The sequence below is a fragment of the Danio rerio genome, chromosome 15 (genome assembly GCF_052040795.2).
Source record: "Danio rerio strain M-AB ecotype USA chromosome 15, GRCz13ab, whole genome shotgun sequence".
Lineage (NCBI taxonomy): Eukaryota > Metazoa > Chordata > Actinopteri > Cypriniformes > Danionidae > Danio > Danio rerio.
In genome coordinates this window covers 5,892,266-5,913,286 of record NC_141035.1, presented here as the reverse complement: position 1 = coordinate 5,913,286, position 21,021 = coordinate 5,892,266, and the positions used below count along the sequence as shown (strand labels likewise).

Genomic DNA, 21,021 nt, shown 5'->3' with positions numbered 1-21,021 from the left:
TACTCTTCAACTGTAGCTTTATTAGCTAATACAAGCCTACAACAGATGTACTAAACTAATTTCATTCATTCATTCATTTTCTTTTTAGCGTAGTCGCTTTATTAATCCGGGGTCGCCACAGCGGAATGAACCAGCAACTTATTCATCATATGTTTTTACGCAGCGGATGCCCTTCCAGCCGCAACCCATCTCCAGGAAACATCCATACACACTCATTTACATTCATACACTATGGACAATTTAGCCTACCCAATTTACCTGTACCGCATGTCTTAGGACTGTGGGGGAAAACGGAGCACCCGGACCCGCACAAACCCACACAAACACAGGGAAAACATGCAAACTCCACACAGAAACACCAACTGACCCAGCCGAGGCTGGAACCAGCGACCTTCTTGCTGTGAGGTGACAGCACTACCTACTGTGCCACTGTGTCGCCTAAACTAATTTCAATTCTGTTTGTTTTTTCTGTATTCAGATCTCCAAGATGTTGGTGGTAAATCCAGAGAAACGTTTCACTGCCACGGACGCCCTAAACCACCCTTTCTTTCAGCAGTATGTAGTCGCAGAGGTGCGACATTTCAGCCCATACAGGAAGTTCAAGGTGGGAACTCTTTGGTAACACTTAGTTTAGGTCAAATTCATGGTATTAACAAACCAGTAATTAACACTACTAGCTGAAAGTCCCCATGAAATCAAAACGTACCTTATCATTTTGCTAGCTCACATTGCTAGTTTTGTGCTGAACAATTCATCTGTGCATGTCATTAAGAAAAAAATTGTTTACCCTTGTAATTGAAATCTGAAAATGCACTTCCTGTTTCTTTTTCAGGTAAATTGTTTTTAATTGTTTAAAGAGCCCATATTATACATGAAATAGGGTCATATCTTGGTTGTAAGGGTCTCCAACAACAGTTTAATATGCATGCAAGGTCAAAAAACACTGTAATGGTCTTATAATCTGCATTTATTTTTACCTAATTATCCCAGCGACTCCTGTATGAATCGTCCAGTGATTCATTTGTTCTCAAACCCCTCCTTAGCGCGAAGCTAATCTGCGCTGATTGGACCAAGGACAGTCTGTTGCGATTGGTCGACTGCCTTCAGTGAGAGAGTGAAATGCCCAACAGCTAATCAGCAATATAACAGTAATCACAGTTCATACACGCTCGATAGTGTAGGCGTGGAGTTTAGCTGCCAGTGGGTCGATGTAAATACAGACTATGGACTTCAAAATACAGACGACTAACTATTTTATTGAGCAAAAACTCCAAAAACAGTTGAGGAGATTGTTTCTGCTCTTTTCACAGACACACACACGCACACACACACACACACACACACACACACTTAACCCTGCTCCGGACGACAATGCGCGCACACACACACACACCTTCGGACGACAGCGCACGCACACACACACGCACACACAGACACACTCACTACTCCTCCTCCACGGAGCTCCGTAAACAAAGCAGCACGTGTCGCGTTTTAAACGTGGCTTTGCGCCCGATATGAGAATAAAGCGAGTTAACCTGATACAGTACACGCGGTTACAAGTAACAAATCACAACTAAATACATTTGCAAGCTAGAGTAAACGAGGCAACTTTAATCGCACGTACTTACACTTGAGAAATGGAGAAAGAAACCCATCCTGACATGTCCAGCAGTAAGTTAGTCTTTACTGATCCTTCCTTTAACAAACGCCGATGAAGTATTCTTTGTAGCCTGTAGTTTCCAGAAGTTTCCAGTAGTTTCCAACTGATTGGTTATAATGCTGAGGTTTCATCTTTGGGTAGAGACTCGATAATATCCATCTGGAGTGTGACTTCAATTGACCGGCATGTTTGTGTGTGTGTGTCTGGGTTTCTATGTCAGAGGGCGGGGCCGCAGGTTTAAAATCTCCCGGGTTTGCGCGTGCACGTGAATAACTTGGTTTCGTTCGTACGTCATGGCGAAACATCTAATGAATCGGTATCAAGGCGACTCGTTTGAAGCACTATGAGTCGAACACTGTACACTAACAGATTTAAGCCTTAGCTGGATGCTTCACTTCACTTAGAGCTGTGTTACACACTACATGGAGGGGCATTTTCAAAAACCCATAATATGGGCTCTTTAAAAGATTACGTATATCCTAGGAATTGGGCGTGGCTAACATTTTGCCTGCATGATTTCCTCTGTTTGACACAAAGCACAAGTGTATCCAAAAAATACTTGGGCAACACAAAAGTATTATCGATAATATTGCAGTTTATCCACTGAAGGCATATGGTCTGTTTTGAGGATTTTTCTGGACTTTTAACAAATGGGAAACCATTGCTGTGTTTGGAGAATGAGGGAGCTCTCCGATTTCATCTAAAATAACTTAATTTGTGTTTTTTGTTTTGTTTTGCAATGACATAAAGGAGAGTAATTAAACTGGATTTTCATTTTTGGCTGAGCTAACACTTTAATATAACACATTAAGGCAATACTATTTACCAAATATGAATTTTAAATGTGTTTTCCAGGTCATCTGCATGACAGTTCTGGCAACAATGCGCATTTACTGCAATTATCGAAGAGCCAAACCAGTTACTAAAGAAGTGATCAAGAGCGACCCCTATGCAGTAAAGCCTATTCGCAAACTCATCGACGCCTGTGCGTTCAAGATTTATGGCCACTGGGTGAAGAAGGGCCAGACGCAGAACAGAGCGGCCCTGTTTGAGAACAGTCCGAAAGCTATCCTGCTTTCTCTCGCTGCCGAATCAGTGGATTCATCTCTCAGAATGATGTAAGGCGTGTTGAAAAGACATCAGTGCTTTATACTGTATAACATCGTGAGTTGTTTCGATAACTTCCCAGTGCCCACGCATGAATGAGTACACCTCCTTTGAAAAGTAATGTTTTTATCCATTTACCAGTGAAACTGGACACTATTCATCGGTGCATTTTAACATTTAGAGTTGTTAAAAAAAGAGTGGGGTCACATTACATCTTTAAGATGAGGAAAAATAATGGATTTATTTTACTAAAACTTACTAAAATTTACTAAAACTAAATACATTTACATTTAGTCATTTAGCAGACGCTTTTCTCCAAAGCGACTTACAAATGAGGACAAGGAAGCAATTTACACAACTATAAGAGCAACAATGAATAAGTGCTATAGGCAAGTTTCAGGTCTGTAAAGTCTAAGATGGAAAGTATTAGTAGTATTAGTTTTTTTTTTTTTTTTTGGGTACAGTTAGTGTGATATTCAGAGAGGCAATTGCAGATTAGGAAGTGAAGTGGAGACTAAATAGTTGAGTTTTTAGTCGTTTCTTGAAAATAGCGAGTGACTCTGCTGTTCTGATGCAGTTAGGGAGTTCATTCCAACAGCTGGGCAGATTGAGCGTGAGCGTTCGCGATAGTGATTTCTTCCCTCTTTGGGATGGAACCACGAGGTGACGTTCATTCACAGAACGCAAGTTTCTGGAGGACACATAAATCTGCAGCAGTGAGAGCAGATAAGAAGGAGCAAGGCCAGAAGTCACTTTGTAGGCAAACATCAGAGCTTTGAATTTGATGCGAGCAGCAACTGGCAGCCAGTGCAAACGGACTAGCAGCGGAGTGACATGTGCTCGTTTAGGTTCATTGAAGACCACTCGTGCTGCTGCGTTCTGGAGCAGTTGAAGAGGCTTAATAGAGTTAGCTGGAAGCCCAGCTAGTAGAGAGTTGCAGTAATCCAGTTTGGAGAGAACAAGAGCTTGAACAAGGAGTTGAGCACCTGTACCTAATTTTTCTAGTTAACTTAATATTTATTTTATATTTTCTCCAAATATTAATTGTCATGTACCAATGTTTTGCACCAGGATCTTACTTTTTTTTTTGTTGGATTACGTCCAGTTTTGTCTTCAGTACTGACTAAACAATCCAATAAACCCGATTTTCCACAAGTGTCAAATTGTACATCATCCCATCAGTTTAAAAGTGAGAAATGTACTCATTTACTCTAGGCACTATAAATAATTAATTTCATTCATCCTTTTTCCCACAAGGATTTTAACAATTGGCTTAAATGTTGTTATTGAAAGCTTTTGTGAAACTGAAAGCTTTGTCTATTGAACCTATATATCTGAAGTTCTCCTGCTAGTGTTGATCATTTTTTCTGTTTGATAAATTATTTGAAATAATAAAACAAAAATTTAAAATGTGCATATGAATTCATTTTATGGTAATGTGGACCTTCTGGGCAAGCTGTCGAACTGACGTCATCAGAGAAGGAATGACATTTTGATTGAATAAATATATAAATCTTACCAAATAAGCCATACTTTGCACACACTAATTGTTCTCTTTAAAAGTAGCAATAATGCATTACAAAGTAAATAGTGTAAATTTTGAATTCATGATGACTTTAAAATATGACTGCTGGACAAATACAAAAATATGACGCGTTCATGGGTCAAATTTTACAGTCATTCAAATACCACTTATTATTCAAAATTTGTTAATAGTAACCACAGATCTAAATGGAATTATTAAATTGTAAATCCACAAATGCTAATGAAAAAAACCCAGATGTTTAACAAATATTGTTTAAACATTTTATTTTTGTATTTATTTTAAATACTTTAAAAACTTAATGTTAATTGTTAATATTTTATATTTTAATATTGTTCTTCAGAAATGGTTATCCGTGTTCATAATTTTATTTTTGTGTCTGTGTTTTACATAATTATTTTAGGTAGCCTATATTCCTTTGGAAATAGTTAGTTCAGTTTAGTTTAGTTCCGTGTGGTTTAATTTTCAGTGCTGAAAGTCCAAACTCTGAAAAGCAAATCCCTTGATGCGCAGCTCCACGAGTCCCAAACCATGCCAAGTGGCGACAGTGATGAGGAACAAAATGTCACCAATTTACAAAAGTAGAGGAAAAAAAAGCTTAAGAGAAACCAGGCTCAGTTGGGCACGATAATCTCAAGCATTAATTAATCAATTAAAATGCAGCATATTTTACTTGTAAAACAAAAGAATGAGAGAAACTGTGGATTCATGTTTAAAGGGAAAGTTCACCCAAAAAATTCAGTCATGATTTACTCACCATCCACTTGTTCCAAGCCTATTTGAGTTTCTTTCTTCTGTTGAACACAAGTCATTTTGTCTGTGGAAGTCAATGGTTACAGGTTTACAACATTCTTCAAAATATTGTCCTTTGTGTTCAACACAATAATAAAGCTTCCCTACTGAAAAAAACTGCTTAAACAAGCCTAGGCTGGTGAGCTGGTTTTAGGTGGTTGACCAGCCTGGTTTTAGAGGGGTTTTGGCATTTTCAGGCTAGTTTCCATTCATGCCCAGCCTGGTCTTAGCTGGTCAGACTGGGAGATGACCAACTAAAACCAGCTTAACCGGCCTAGCCAGGCTGGGAGTCCAGCCAAAATCAGCTTAAACCAGGTTGGTCAAGACCAGGCTGGAAATGGCTGGAAAACAGTCTGGAAATGGCCAAAACCCCTCAAAAACCAGGCTGGTCAACCAGCTAAAACCAGCCAACCATCCTTGTTTTTTTCAGTAGTGTTTGGAACCACTTGAGTAAATTTGCATTTTTGGGTGTACTGTCCCTTAAAGATACAAACATGTTCAGAGTATAATACATTCAGTCGTTTCAGAAAGACAAAAAGTTGTTGGTTTACTTCGTACACTCACATTTATGCTCACATATTTGTGTAAATGTGTTTAAACACAAAATAGAAATCGTCTTTACTGCGTTTCTTTGATTTGTATTTGTATTTAACATAAAAATACGGGGCATTTTTGAGCAGTTTCTTTTCTGTCTACCCTCTGTATAAAATTTTCTGTCATCAATGAATGAATACAATAAAAAAAAATACATTTTAAGATCGTAGTGGATCCTTTAATGATTTGGTTTTGCTCATGAATATGTTACGATGCGTGAGGCGGGCGTAGAGCTGGCGAACCAATACATGTCTTATCTTTTGGATATTAATTAGATTTCGTAACGCTCTAAAGAGAACGTCATGACGTTAAGTTTAATATTAATGAGTTCGTCGTTTCCACGTGTTTTGCTCCTCTGTCGTTTCTAGCTTTACACTTCCGCCGTTCCATGTGTTGGATTTCGTTCACAGGAACACACAGAAATGGCTACTAAACGTGAAAACGAAGAGAATATTACCGAGTCTGTGACAAAAGCAAAGAAAGGCAAAACAGACGAAAGCGAGTTTAGTGGCACTGTTTTTAAATCCATGCTGAAGGATTCATCTGAAGCACAGAAGGGTGAGTATTCTATCAAATCTTACTGTTCAAAACATAATTTATTAATTTGTACAGTTTGAGTTCAAAACGCACGATTCGTGTACACCATTAACGTTAACGTTACATAGTAATTGCCTCTAGCTGGTAAATAAAACCTCTCTGCTAGCCTAGTGCTTTAGCCAAGATCTCCTCAGACCTTTATTTTGTTTTCCCAACATGCATTATTATTATTTTATTATTCAAAGTAAAGTAATCATTTTGTACTATATATTTATACAATATAAAATTAGTACTTTCCTTTAAATAATACAAGTAGGATTCACAGAAGTTGCCAATCGATAATTTGAAAACAAATGTGGATGCAATTTTTTGGACACAATTGTTAAGTTTGCAATACTAAAATACAAATTTAAAATAATTATGGTTTAACCTCTTAAGACCTTAAAAACATTACAAAACGCAAAAAACCTTGTTAAATGTCTACTTTTTTGACATGAACATTTTAAAGTGTGATTGGGAGTGTTCAATCATCAGTTAACAAAATTATTTTTGTTATAACGATATATTATAATTATATATTACATATGTAATATAAAAAACTGAAATGTTCATAAGTGATTACAAATTTTTGTATTTTAAAATCATTAAAACCGGCAATTTAGTAAAACCCAGTGGTTGGAAAAAGCAGTGACAAAGTGTTGGTCATCAAATAATTTTCCTTCTACATTATGCCTGAAAAGATCTTATATTTACTTTTTATTATGTAAACTATTGTTATTCTGAATGACATTTGAGGTTGTGTATTCTTTAAGTCATAATGAAATGTATCAAAGCCTTTATTATTATTATATTCCTGAGAAAATATTATTGGGTGTTAATACTGAAACATGAGCTTCTTTATTATTATGTAGGTTTGGCAACCTTCATAAGAGTCGCAAAGACTCTTCCGTGTGCAGAACTGTATGATGTTGTTGAAGGCTACATTAAAATCTCTGCCGAATGTTCGGAAATTTTTGCATTGCTGGATGAAGAAAAGCCAGAGAAGGAGGTAAGTAATGAGTTCAAATTTCTGTTTATTTATTGTTATGTTGTTGTTTATTTATAGTTGAACAGTTTAGTAGCCTTCTTGGTGGACGTATATATTTTTTTCCTTTTTAAATATTTCCCAAATGTTGTTTAACAGAGAAAGGAAATTTTCACAGTGTGTTCGATAATATTTTTGTCTTCTGGAAAAAGTCTTATTTGTTTTATTTCGGCTAGAATAAAAGCAGTTTTAAATTTTTTAAACACTATTTTAAAAAAAATATTTAAACTACACTATTTAAACACTATAAACTACAAATATATATATATATATATATATATATATATATATATATATATATATATATATATATATATATATATATATATATATATATATTTACTATTTTCCCAAGTCTATATAGCTACTGTAAGAAAATATCAGCATTTGGTACATACTTTCAGTATTAGCTTTGCTTGAGCTGACTCGATCTAATCATGTTGATATGAAATGAGCCTGCTCCTATGCAGGTTTGAGCTACCAGAACTGTTACTATGACAACAAGTCTCAGATGAGATTTGAAGAACGAAACGATCCTGGATCGTGTCAAAACGTCAATAAAGAAAATCCAGCTAACTGAGTAATCCACGTATGAAGAACGGACCCATGGTCACAACGTCATCAAAATACACCTTTGTTTGTTGTGAACATGCGCCCTCTAGTGGCGAAAAATGCCATACTGTGTCCTTTAAGAGTTGACTGTTTGCTTTATAATAACAGCTTAATTGTGTTTAAACACCTTTTGTAGATGATGCTGATATTTCAGTGTCTAGAAATGATATTACTGCGGACGGCCAGTGATCTCTCTCAGTTCAGCATGGTGGGCGCCAACATAGTTAGGAGGATTGTGTCCAAGCACATGACGCTTCTGCAGTCCAGTCTATATTCGAAAAATTACAGGTACTTCTTGCAATACATTCTAATCGAAATGAAGCACTTGAAAGTTTTGAGAATGCACTCAGAAAGTGTGGTTGTTGCATGTTTTGAGCAGGTTTGTCCGCCAGTGTCTGAGTCTACTGTCCGCTCTGGTGTCTCAGAGTGCAGACGCTGCACGAGATGTATTCGGTCAAATGCAGTTCGGCAAAGATCTGTGTCAACTCGCTCGAAAAAGAGACAAATCGGTAGGTGCTTCAGAAACTGCACATAGCACTTAACATTAGATTGATTTAGCCAAGACTATATTCAATTAAAAATAATAAGAAAAAGTACTGATTTTGTGAAATATTGTAAGATTTAAAACTGTCTTAAAGGGATAGTTCACCTAAAATATGAAAATTCTGTATTCATTTACTTACCCTTGACATGTATAAAACCCTATTTGACTTTTTTCTGTTGATCACAAAAGAAGATACTTTGAAGAATGCTGGAAATATGTAACCATTGACTTCCATAGTATTTGTTTTACCTATTATGAAAGTCAATAGTTAAAGGTTTTCAGCTTCATTCAAAATATCTCTTTATAAGAGAAACTTAGAAACACATAGAGGTTTAAAAACCCCCGAGGGTGAGTAAATAGTGAGTACATTCTCATGTTTTTTTTGGGGGGTATCCCTTAGGGTTGGGCTGATAGACAATGCCATCGGGGATGGCCAATAGACAACACAATGCTGAGCCGGCATCGCCGATCCTCTGCCCCGCCCCCATTGAAAACCCGCTCGCGAAAAATAGACACTCGGGCGCCATTTACACTAATACGTCTTAGTGTTAAAATGATATTTTAGAATGAAAATGATCTACATCCACACCGTGTTTTACCTAGCATTTCTGAACAGCCCTCCGTCTGCTGAAAACGCACATCACGTGACCACACACACTGTCATGCGCTCCTCTGAGCTATAGAGAGCAGTCCACATCGGACAGTTTATCAAGGATGTACCTCTCACTATAGTTGTTAAAGGGCCATGAAACCCCCTCGTTTCAGCAGGGTGTTTTCACACCTCTACTTTGGAAAAAGTCAGAAAAGTGGGCGTGTCCAGCTCTGTTTAGGGGGGGAGTGTCGGAGGAACTAAAGTGGGAGGGTGTAGGAGTGTCTATTTGGGCACGCGCCAGTTTCAATCAAAATACACACAAGAGGAAGTGATGGTGTTTAACCTACATGGACATCTGTAGTCGAATTATTTGCCAAATTATTAAATGCTGGACTTTAACTGCAGTTTGGCTCTTTCATTCAGGGAATTCATTCACGTCCCTCGCGACAAACGAGATATTTGATTCGAGGATCTGCTGTAAGTGTGTATTTTTCATGCAATGTTTGATACCGCACGGCGAATGAGAGAAAAAAAAACTCAGCATTTCCCGGAAACTTAGATGCACACGGCAGGTAGCGTCAGAAAGCCGCGTGTGTTATTCCGGTCACAAAATGCGGTGCTAACATTTCTGCACTCAGTGCAATAGTTAACTTAATTCGATACGAACAAACTGAATAAACAAAGAGCACTGGTCGCTCACTTACCAAATCTGTAGAGACAGGACAATCACCAGCAACTAGAGCCGCGTCTTTATGGAGAGAAGACTACAAGCGAATCCGGATTTCAGCGTTTGCAGATGAGAACAGCTCTCAGGTAAACAATAATCCTCCTTAGACACATAAGTTATTGTTGTCGAGCGTCGCGTACACTGTTAATCCACACGTGAGTCTGAGCTCTCACAGAGAGAAAATTAAACAAAACTTAATGGCAGCAAACTATAAAAGCAACACTTCACGCTTGTTTTGCCAACACAACGTGGCGTCTTTGTGGTGTTAACACGGTGACACTAATGAATATTAATGAAGTTGCACAATAGAGCGCGCTGATTGGTTTGAACCAAGCCTTACTAACGCATTAATGCATCACACTGTAAGAAGTAATAAGACTCACTCTGGCACAGACGCCCAGTCTGTACGCTGGAATACACGCTATTATGTCATTATGTTTGTAGCTTCAAAAATTCATTTCAAACAGGAAGTAGGAATTTGCTTGAAATAACGCAAAAACAACCAATTTACCCTTTTTAGTAAAATATAGGTGTCTTAATAGTGTTTTTAGCAGTGTGGGACACATATACGACTGTCAACAGCTCAAAAAATGTGTTTTGGTGTTTCGTGACCCTTTAAACGTAATATTCAGACATCCAAGTTCCGGGAAACTCTATGCATTTGCGGGACTCATAGGCCCAATCCCAATTCTACCGCTTTGCCCTTCCCCTTACCCCTACCTCTTGTTTTGCGCGTGCCCGTGAAGGGGTAGTCCCAATTCTCTTTACCTTGAAGGCGTAGGGCTAAAGGCAAGGGGTATACACCCTTTCAAACGAAGATTTTTCAGGACCACACTCGAAACCAAGGGGTAAGAAAAATTTCCCAGAATTCGGTAGCCACAGCTGCACCCGGAAGTAAGGAGATCCACAAGTTAGTATTTTTTTGTCACTTTGAAACTTTGAACTTACAACAAACATAGTTTTGACATATTCATAATTGTAGCGTCATGCTTTAAAAAAAAAAAGCTAAGATAAAGACCTCTAAACTTTGCGATCTATTTGCGATTTATAATTCCCAATAATAACTTCTGTATAGCAGTCTCACAACATTATGACACTCGATGACAATGGAATACCCTGTCAGAAAGTTTAGTGGCTGTCAATGAGCCTTTTAAAGTGTCTGCTATAATGTTAATGCTGTTTTTGGTATGTTTACTATAGATGAATATGGCCACTGTGTTAAATGCATAGTATTACAATCTTATTGCCACATTAGATAGTTATGATAACATAATATATGCAGTCATTTCCTGAAGATTAATACCAAAAAATAGCACAACTGGAATAACTACAGCAGTCGTGATCGTCGGATCTCATATTAAGCAAGAGATGGCGATGACGTATGATGACGTGTACAGGTGCTGTAGTGCTGTCCCAATTCTAAATGTTACATTTTGAAGCCCTTCCCCTTAACCCTCGGTTGTATGGGCTAAGGGTAAGGGAAAGGTTAGGGGGTACAAGAATAGAATTGGGATTGGGCCATAGTGCCCGCAAACAAGTGATAATCTCCCGAAAATCGCGATTCTCCCTCCCTGTCCTCAAATAAGTCGCGCACCCTTCTCACCCCCGGGTCCCTCATCACTCTTCAGACATGTCACGTGCACTCTGTCAACCCCCCCTTTTCACATGATGACGATGCCATCATTCATCGTGATGTTTCACATTACACATCGTACAGTGCCAAATTGGTTGACATCGCCCAACCCTAGTATTCCTTTAATTTACGTATTTCCAAATCCAGTTTATTCCAGCTACATTAAGCATAGTTTTTCAGTGTTTTATTAATTGAGGTAATCAGAATTATTTGTAGTATGATTGTTTGCTGGTCCATTATTTTTATTTGTTTTATTTATTTATTTATTTCACCATCTCATTCTGTGTTAATTAATTAATTAATACACAAGCTAATCAAAGGCAAAAACATTTGCTCGTTACTTTCATTGAGGGTCACTGTCAAGTCCATCTAAATTTAACTTTAAGACTAAAACATTAGTGCAGCTGAGACTATTACAACCAGCCATTTTTCAGAATTACATACATGTAGGAAACACCTGTCAATATGACATCATAGTTTCTAATGTAAACTCTTTACATTCAAAATGTGTTTAGTTTGACTGCACAGAGCAGCATTTCAGCTTATTGTTATTCACAATCAATAATTATAAAATGGACATATTTTCTCAAAATTAACCGCTATTTATGTAGTATAAATGTGTAAAACTTTAGTTGCTGCTTAATATTATTATAGAACACATGTTGCTTGATACTTTGATGAACAGAAAGGTTGACAGAACAGCATTTATTATAAATAGAAATATACAGTTATACTATTTATGTCTTTATGGTTACTTTTGATCAGTTTAATGAGTCCATTTTTTTTTTTTGGATGGTATAAACGTGTATATGAAGTGTTATCAAGAGAAATACTGTCTAGACAAAGCACAATTAACTGTCGCATTAATGCCTAGTTCAGACTGCGTGATTTTAGCCCCGATTTTGGCTCTTAGACAGGTTTTGAGAAATCGCCGACAAATGCCTGAAATCACAGGCAAATCGCTGCTCGTGCAAGTGAGTGACAATCACACAGTATGAACGATCAAAGACGCGATCTGAGAGAATCGCCGATGAGTCGCCGATGCCTGTGAGATATTTGGCGTGCTAAATATCTGGAGCTGTCGGCGATTCAAATCATGCCGTGTGAATTGAGTTTTGACTGAAAATAACATCAGCGATCGCCTACAGCCAATGAAAGAGCAGCTTTCACTTGTGTGTGTGTGTGTGTGTGTATACCTGCTGCAGGCCAGCGGGAGGCTGGGGAAGAAGTTAAAAGCGCTCTTTTTCGGTTTATTTGGACTCACGAAATGGAGGAAAAACTAGTGGAGGTTTGACAGGACTCAGGAGCAACCGTGTCTGTTTGACATTTCATACAAAAAGAAATTAGTTTATTATCAACGTTGAGGAGAAATGCCGAATTCCCTTTAAACCCAGGTGAACAAACATGTACATGTTCTACCCCATTAAAGGCTTCTTTCTCATTATGTAGTTAATAACAAAAGATATACTACATGTTTTTGGCTGTGAGATGTAGTTTGGACGAAGTTGTCGGCGATTCTCCCTATAGTAAAGTCATGCAATGTGAATGTCCATGTCGCCGAACCATCTTGCAGTGTAAACAAAGCAGCGACGAAACGCTAGCCCAGATAGTCAAGCAGTGTGAAAACATCTGTGACACGACTACTTTGAAAATCATGCAGTCTGAACTCGGCATAAGGTTCAGTTAGTTAATATATTTATTAACATGAGCTATATTTGTGCAGCATTTATTAATCATAGTTCAACATTTACTGATGCATTATTAAAATCTTTAGTCATGCTTGTTAATATTAGTTAATTAATGAACAAGAACTAACACTGAACAACCTTAATTTTATTAAACTGATGAGTTTAAACTACAAAATGAGTAGTTTACTAATAATAAGGTCATACTTTATATTAGGTAGTCTTAACTAGTATGTACTTGCACTAAAATTAATCATTTGTTACAATGTAATTAAGTGCAAATACATGGTTTTACATTGTTCTTATGATTGATTAAAAACCTGCATGTAATTACATCTGTTATTAAATCTCTAATTACACTATTGACCATCCCTTACACCTATATCCACCCTAAACCTACTCATACCATAGCTAAGGCCACCTAATATAAAGTGGGACCGATAAAATTGAGTTAAGAAAGATAAATAAATACTTTAAAAATGTACTGGGTTCTATAGATATAAGTAAGTGCATTCTACCGTGTCAGCATCAGATGATTATGTTGATTAGTAAAGGTCAAACGAACTTATCCATTGTTTCATTAAAATACATCTTACAGTATGCTAGCTACGCCTAAGTTGTAGGTCTTGTCAACACTACCTATGATGCGAAGTTGATGAAATTATATAAATTAAAGAATATGTGAGTTGTGCATTAGAACATTCATATTAGTTAATATATGTTCATAATTAGTTTAAAAACGACTCGGCAGTGTTGCCTAATAAGAAGTACTTTTCTTTGACTCACAGTTTACTTAGAATCTAAACAATCCCCTCATGTTTCCTGTTAAGTGCATTTATAGGTTGTTTCTCAATTCTAAGAATGCAGAGAACGGACTTGTGTTCTTGTGGAGACCGGTCTTGCTAGGGCAGAGAAAGGCTACGCCCGAAACCGCATACTTCCATACTATATAGTATGCTAAAATCAGTATGCGAGCCGAGTAGTATGTCCGAATTCATAGAATTCGAAAATCAGTAGGCGAGAAGTACCCGGATGACTTACTACTTCCGGCAAGATTCTGAAGTGCGCATCCCATGCACGCTGCGCTATCCCATAATGCCCCGTGAGAGAATTCATGAATGGAAGTGAAACGACGCAACTGACGCAAGTACGTCACGTGACCGTGACAAAATGGTGGATGTAGTACGTCCGAATTCCATTCATACTTTTCACATTCATACTGTATAGAACATACTTTTCCAACGGCCTAGTAGTACGTTTAAATTCAAATGCAGTACCTACTTAGTAGGCGGTTTCGGATGCAGCCAACGTGTCCTTTGAGAAATGAGATGCTGCGTTCTTCCTGATGGTCACATGACCTTCATGCGTTTTAAATGGTAAACTATTTAAACTGTGCATCATTCATACAACGATTTATTATTTTTCCCCATTTTAAAATATATACTTTGCATAAAAACATTATCAATATACTCTGCACAATATAAAAAAAACTGATTTAAATACGAATTTCAGCAAACAAACATCCTTAATGTGTTTATTCCTTTATTAAGATGTTCATGGTGATCTTTCACCGTTTCATTTAGAGAAACTCCTGAGGTAAATCAGTTTAAATCTGAACTTTAATAATAAACCTATATAAAATGTTGCGCTTCCCGCCTATAGTCGCAATGACTTCTGGGACTTCTAGAGCGAGGTCGGTGCTCAAGTCTGTATCGGTGCGTCCTCGATAGCAAGATCACATCCGGAAAGTTTCACGCGTCCTCTGTACTAGCATTCTTGAGTATTGGAACTGAACTTAGGCAGCTGATGATGACGTTACTCGAGAACAAGAGGACGCAAGACCGTTGAAGAACGCATATTGAGAAACAGCCATAATATTTGTGTTGATTTTATTTTATTTTTTCAGGGAAAGTCAGATGTTAGAATGGCTTTCATTCAGTTTGTCCTTTCTTTCCTGATGTCTGGAGACAATACAACTATTGGCCAGATTCTGGACACTAAAGGTATCAAAGACCAAAGTCTATAAGCATAGCTGTGCCATTGAATTATTTTAAACTGTCATTTTTTTCTGGTGCTGCTTAGAATTATCTGAAATCTTGAACAGTGGACTTAAAGAAGATCGACTGTCCATCATAAACCTGATTCTGTCAACCCTCCAGACTAAAGTAAGTCCCTTATATTTGTCATTCATCAGTAGGATTGTCAAAAGTATCGAGTTTAATATAAAACTGTATTGAAATTTCAAAAACGTTTGTTTCCCGTTAATATTTGTGTATGTTCTTACATAGTGCTAATTAGCCATAGTGTTCACATGCTCAACAGAAATGACTGTGATGCGCTCAAATGTTAGCGGGAAATTCAAATTTCAGTACCAATCGGTCCCGAACTCAATACATTTGCCACCCTACAGTGAGATGCTGAACATCAGTTATAACTGTGTATTTGTTTTGTCATAGGTTGTGCAGAACAAGACAATCACAAAAACTCAGAAAGTGCGTTTCTTTAGCGCTTCCATACTGGCACAGATCGCTTCTCTTTATAGATGGAACGGGATTGTGGACGTCAGTGTGGATGAGGAGGAGGTACAGTGCACACTTACATTTTCTGTCATAATTTAATCTTCCTTCCCTTGTTCCAAAACCTGGTTGACTTTCTTTCTTCCGTTGAACACAAATGAAGATGCGCTCCCCACACACACAGAATGTGACAATTGTTGGAAAATCGAGATATAAACATTGTCCGAAAGTGGAATAAACAAGCTTCTTGATGTAAGATCATTGATTGGTTTGACGATATTTGGCTACGATACAACTATTTGAAACTCTGGATTCTGATGGTTAAAAATTAATAAATAGCAGAAGCAAAAATAATACATTTTCATATTATTTTAATGCTCTGTATGTGGTAGGGTTGGGCCGATAGACGATGCCATCATCCATCGCCGATAGCCAATAGACAACACGATGCTAACCCGGCATCGCTGATACTCCGCCCCGCCCCCATCACAAACCAGCTTGTGAAAAATACACACTCAGGCCCCGTTTACAATAATACGTCTTAGTGTTAAAATTGTATTGCATTAATTAATTAAAATTAAATTGCATTTTAGAATGAAAATAATCCACATCCACTCCGTGTTTTACCTAGCATTTATGAACAGCCCTCCGTCTACTGAAAGCAAACATCACGTGACCACACAAACACAGACACAAGTGGTGTTCACTGCAGAGCCACACAGTCACACACACACACACACTGCCACGCGATTCTCTCTCAGAGCTCCAGAGACAGAGCAGTGCACGTCTTTATCAAGGTTGTACCGCTGGATCGCGTCTCACTACAGTTGTTAGACGTGATATTCAGACATCCCAAGTCTCCCTGAAGTTCTGCTTCTCTCCGGTCCTCAAATAAGTCACGCACCCTTATCACCCCCGGATTCCTCCTTGCTCTTCTGAAACGTTCCGTGCCAATGCCAAATTGGTCGACATCACCCAACCCTAGTATGTGGTAATTTTGTAAAATGCAATAGGTGTAGTGTTTAGCTGCGATTGTGCACAAAATCTGTCCCTCAGCATCACCAGTGTGATTTTTATTTTTATTTTTTATTGTCAACAGTAAATTGCACTTATTTTCATATTTTTTATTTTATTTATTTATTTATTTATTTTATTATTATTGTTTATTTTACTTAATACACCATGCTGTCAACCTCAACGACTAGTACCGACCTGTTTATATGCTCAATTTGAAAAATTTATGCACATCATATAGTGTTTATGCATGTCATATACTGTGTGTCGCTAGATATGAGGGTTATAGTGTGGTTTATTTTTATTCTTTTAATCAATTTTGTACTGTTATATATATATATATTTTTTTCTTTTTGTAATGTTATTGTTTCTTTTTACTTTTGTTTGTTAACTGTCATAAAAATCTAATAAATAAATCTTAAAAAAAAAAAAAAAAAAAAAAACAGTAAATTGCATTTGTGTTGTTATAATTTGTTATTATCGTCTAATTCTTCACAGTTAAACATTTTTGTATGTTTTTTTTTTTTACAAATAATCGTGACTAATCATATACTAAAATAAAATAATATAATAAAAAAGTGCATCTTTGCTGTTTACATTAAGCATGTTTATGCGATATTCCGAAATGCTTATGTTTATTAAATCATCAAAAATGAAGGCACACTATATTTTTTAATAGCAAAATGATTATAATCTAAAAGCAATACAACTAATAATTTATTCTTGCTAAATTCTATTTTCATTTGTAATTAAATGGCAGCTAAGGGGAAATTAATATTAATGAATAATGTTATAATTTGGGGCTAAGTAGTGGCGCAGTAGTGCTGTCGCCTCAGAGCAAGAAGGTCGCAGGGTCGCTGGTTCGAGCCTTGGCTTAGTTGGCATTTCTGTGTGGAGTTTGCATGTTCTCCCTGCGTTCGCATGGGTTTCCCCCGGGTGCTCCGGTTTCCGCCACAGTCCAAAGACATGCGGTACAGGTGAATTGGGTAGGCTAAATTGTCCATAGTGTATGAGTGTAAGTGTGAATGTGTGTGTGTGTGTGTGTGTGGATGTTTCCCAGAGATGGGTGACGCTGAAAGGGCATCCGCTGCGTAAAAACTTGCTGGATAAGTTGGTGGTTCATTAAGCTGTCGCGACCCCGGATTAATAAACGGACTAAGCCAACAAGAAAATGAATGAATGTTATAATTTAGCATGCGTCACCTCTTTAATATCCTCTCAAACTCCTACATTTCTCTCCGATTATTTTGTTTTGAATACTTTTGATATTTTCTCGAATCGTTTTGTGTTCATATTTATACAGAAGGTTGAAGAAGGAGGGAAACATATAATGAGGGAGCTGGTGCATAACTTCCTGATGGATCTCTGCTGCTCTCGGAAACATGGGATCAGTTTTCATGACCCGAGCTTGGGCACCGCTGGAAAGTGAGTCTTTGATGCTCATAGTGCAGTATTTTTAGCCAGAGCTAAGTTTTTGCACATTTTAAAACATTCATTAAATAAACGAATAACATAGCACGTCACATAAAGACCATTCCAGTTTTTCATTTTTCAGACCCCTACTGCTTGTAAAGCATTAGAAAGTTAAAGGTGACTTTTTGTGCTTGTTCCAGAGTAGGAAACCTTGTTCTGCTGCAGTTTCTGGTGCGTCTGAAGCAGGCGACAGAGGACGAGATGGTTGCGGAGCTGGTTGTTAATGTTCTGAAGGGAAGTCCTGATATACTGAACCGATACTTCAAGGAAACCCAGTGTTCATTCGCACCACGAAACAACAAGACCTGGCAGGACAACATCAGTCTACTCAAGAAAGTCAGTCTTATGCTTTGACACATCTTTAGATTGCTCTGTTCATTATTATTTTTTGGTTAAAAAAAATGATGCAAATTTTGAGCGAGTACAGAAAAGTATGGGCTGGGGGTTAACGAAATTACATATAATGGCTGTAGCGGTTACATGGAGTAACAGCTGAGAGGCTAAAACAGAGACATGATTCGTGATGCAAACATCAAATATAAACAAGGCAAGTTTAGTTTATTTGATTATAGGGTCAATGCACATTAATAAACATTACTGTAAAATGTGCCAGAATTAGCCAAGAATGGCTATTTTTCATCTGTAGACCCCTTACAGGTTGTTAAAAAGTCACACCTAAAATAGAAGCACAGCATTAAAGGGTCACGAAACACCAAAACACATTTTTTGAGCTGTTGACAGTCGTATATGTGTCCCACACTGCTAAAAACACTATTAGGACACCTATATTTCACTAAAAAGTGTAAATTGGTTGTTTTTGCGTTATTTCAAGCAAATTCGTACTTCCGATTTGAAACAAATTTTTGAAGCTGCGTCACGGTCATGACATAATAGCGTTGTATTCCAGCGTGCAGACTGGACGTCTGTGCCAGAGTGAGTCTTATTACATCTTACAGTGTGATGCATTAATGCATGAGTAAGGCTTGGTTCAAACCAATCAGCGCGCTCTATTGTGCAACTTCATTAATATTCATTACTGTCACCGTGTTTACGCCACAGAGACGCCACGTTGTGTTGGCAAAACAAGCGTGAAGTGTTGCTTTTATAGTTTACTGCCGTTAAGTTTCGTTTTCATTTTCTCTCTGTGAGAGCTCAGACTCACGTGTGGATTAACAGTGTACGCGACGCGCGACAACAATAACTTACGTGTCTAAGGAGGATTATTGTTTACCTGAGAGCTGTTCTCATCTGCAAACGCTGAAATCTGGATTCGCTTGTAGTATTCTCTTCATAAAGACGCGGCTCTAGTTGCTGGTGATTGTCCTGTCTCTACAGATTTGGTAAGTGAGCGACCAGCGCTCTTTGTTTATTCAGTTTGTCCGTATCGAATTAAGTTAACTATTGCACTGAGTGCAGACATGTTAGCACCGCATTTTGTGACCGGAATAACACACGCGGCTTTCTGAAGCTACCTGCCGAGTGCATCTAAGTTTCCGGGAAATGCAGAGTTTTTTTTTCTCTCATTCGCCGTGCGGTATCAAACATTGCATGAAAAATACTCGCTTAGAGCAGTTTCTCGAATCAAATATCTTGTTTGTCGCGAGGGGCATGAATGAATTCCCTGAATGAAAGAGCCAAACTGCAGTTTAAGTCCAACATTTAATAATTTGGCAAATAATTCGACTACAGATGTCCATGTAGGTTACACACCATCACTTTCTCCTGTGTGTATTTTGACTGAAACTGGCGCGTGCCCAAATAGACACTCCCACACCCTCCCACTCTAGTTCCTCCGACACTCCCCCCTAAACAGAGCTGGACACGCCCACTTTTCTGACTTTTTCCAAAGTAGAGGTGTGAAAACACCCTGCTGAAACGAGGGGGTTTCATGGCCCTTTAAACATTAAATACACTTTCATATATAAAATAAAATTAAAAAGTAAAAGAGCAAGAACAGACTGATGGCAGCAGAAGAGGACAAAAAGCCAAAGACAAACAGTACAAATGTGTCAAGAATACAGTACTAATGCTGACAATGCTGATTTGTCAATAACCAATTTTTAACATGAGACTGAAAAGAACAAAAAGTGCACGTTCTTCTAATTGTTGGTGGGATGGAGTTCCATTCCTTAGCAGCTTTCACTGAAAATACTGACTGACTGAGTTTTTTTGAGAGGAATAATGCAGTCCCCTCTTTCACCACCTCTAGTAATTAGGTGAGCAGTCGTTCTAATATTCACAAACTGATTTAGTGGTGAAGTGGGGTTATGTAAAGTCTTAAACATTAAACAGATATGTACATATTTTGACAGTGTAGATTTGATTTGATTTTGATTTTGGTCAACAAATAATACCGCGTCGCCATTCATCCCCTCACTCTTGTCTTGAATGAACAGGTGTCATATTGCACAGCCCTAGATGAACCATTATTCTAACGTTTAATAATTTCTAATATGTCTATTCACATCATTATTGCCTAGATATATTATAGTTTAACTTCTTATTGTATCCTGCATCCCTGTCACATTGAAACTAGGTGGTTTATAGATGTAACTCATGGTTTGATGTTGTTTCAGATCTATGAGGTTCAGCCAGTGGTGTCCAAGGCTTTCCAGATGAATGAAATGGTCCCTTTCCCTCGTCTGCTGTCTATGGTGTTGGTCACGTCTCTTCCTCCAGTGTGCAATAAAGTCTTCTTCACTCAAGGTCTTAATGTAAGCGATAGATTCAACTCGACTGATATTGAAAATGATACCATTTTTAGACTAATTAACTAATATTAGAGGAGCAACAAACTCACTTTGCCTCAGCACCGTGCAGTCTTTGTGGTGCCGTTTTAAGGTGTCACAAACAGTAAAAAAATGCATATTTAGGACAAAACTGTATGACTATTTATATTATAACCTTT

At 37.7% G+C, this 21,021-nt stretch overlaps 3 protein-coding genes across 6 annotated transcripts in view; all 3 read left to right on the top strand.

Moving 5' to 3' along the window:
- brwd1 (bromodomain and WD repeat domain containing 1) overlaps positions 1 to 21,021 on the top strand; it is a 1,114,631-nt gene that overhangs the window by 166,384 nt on the left and 927,226 nt on the right. The window lies entirely within an intron of this gene.
- phkg1a (phosphorylase kinase, gamma 1a (muscle)) overlaps positions 1 to 21,021 on the top strand; it is an 831,529-nt gene that overhangs the window by 15,913 nt on the left and 794,595 nt on the right. For 2 of the 4 annotated variants that reach the window (XR_015508709.1, XM_087283161.1), the window contains exons 9-10: positions 479 to 604; positions 2,516 to 4,181. Coding sequence is in view for 2 of the 4 variants with exons in the window: in XM_087283161.1 (XP_087139287.1) it covers positions 479 to 604; positions 2,516 to 2,782 (393 nt within the window). In the remaining 2 variants the exon portion in view is untranslated. 4 annotated transcript variants of the gene reach the window in all.
- Positions 6,056 to 21,021, top strand: part of urb1 (URB1 ribosome biogenesis homolog) — a 76,118-nt gene continuing 61,152 nt past the window's right edge. The window contains exons 1-10 of the mRNA NM_001326445.2: positions 6,056 to 6,254; positions 7,145 to 7,281; positions 8,066 to 8,217; positions 8,309 to 8,438; positions 15,017 to 15,113; positions 15,193 to 15,275; positions 15,567 to 15,692; positions 17,944 to 18,065; positions 18,254 to 18,449; positions 20,690 to 20,827. Of these exons, the coding sequence (NP_001313374.2) occupies positions 6,119 to 6,254; positions 7,145 to 7,281; positions 8,066 to 8,217; positions 8,309 to 8,438; positions 15,017 to 15,113; positions 15,193 to 15,275; positions 15,567 to 15,692; positions 17,944 to 18,065; positions 18,254 to 18,449; positions 20,690 to 20,827 (1,317 nt within the window). The 5' untranslated portion in view covers positions 6,056 to 6,118. The remainder of the gene's footprint in view (positions 6,255 to 7,144; positions 7,282 to 8,065; positions 8,218 to 8,308; positions 8,439 to 15,016; positions 15,114 to 15,192; positions 15,276 to 15,566; positions 15,693 to 17,943; positions 18,066 to 18,253; positions 18,450 to 20,689; positions 20,828 to 21,021) is intronic.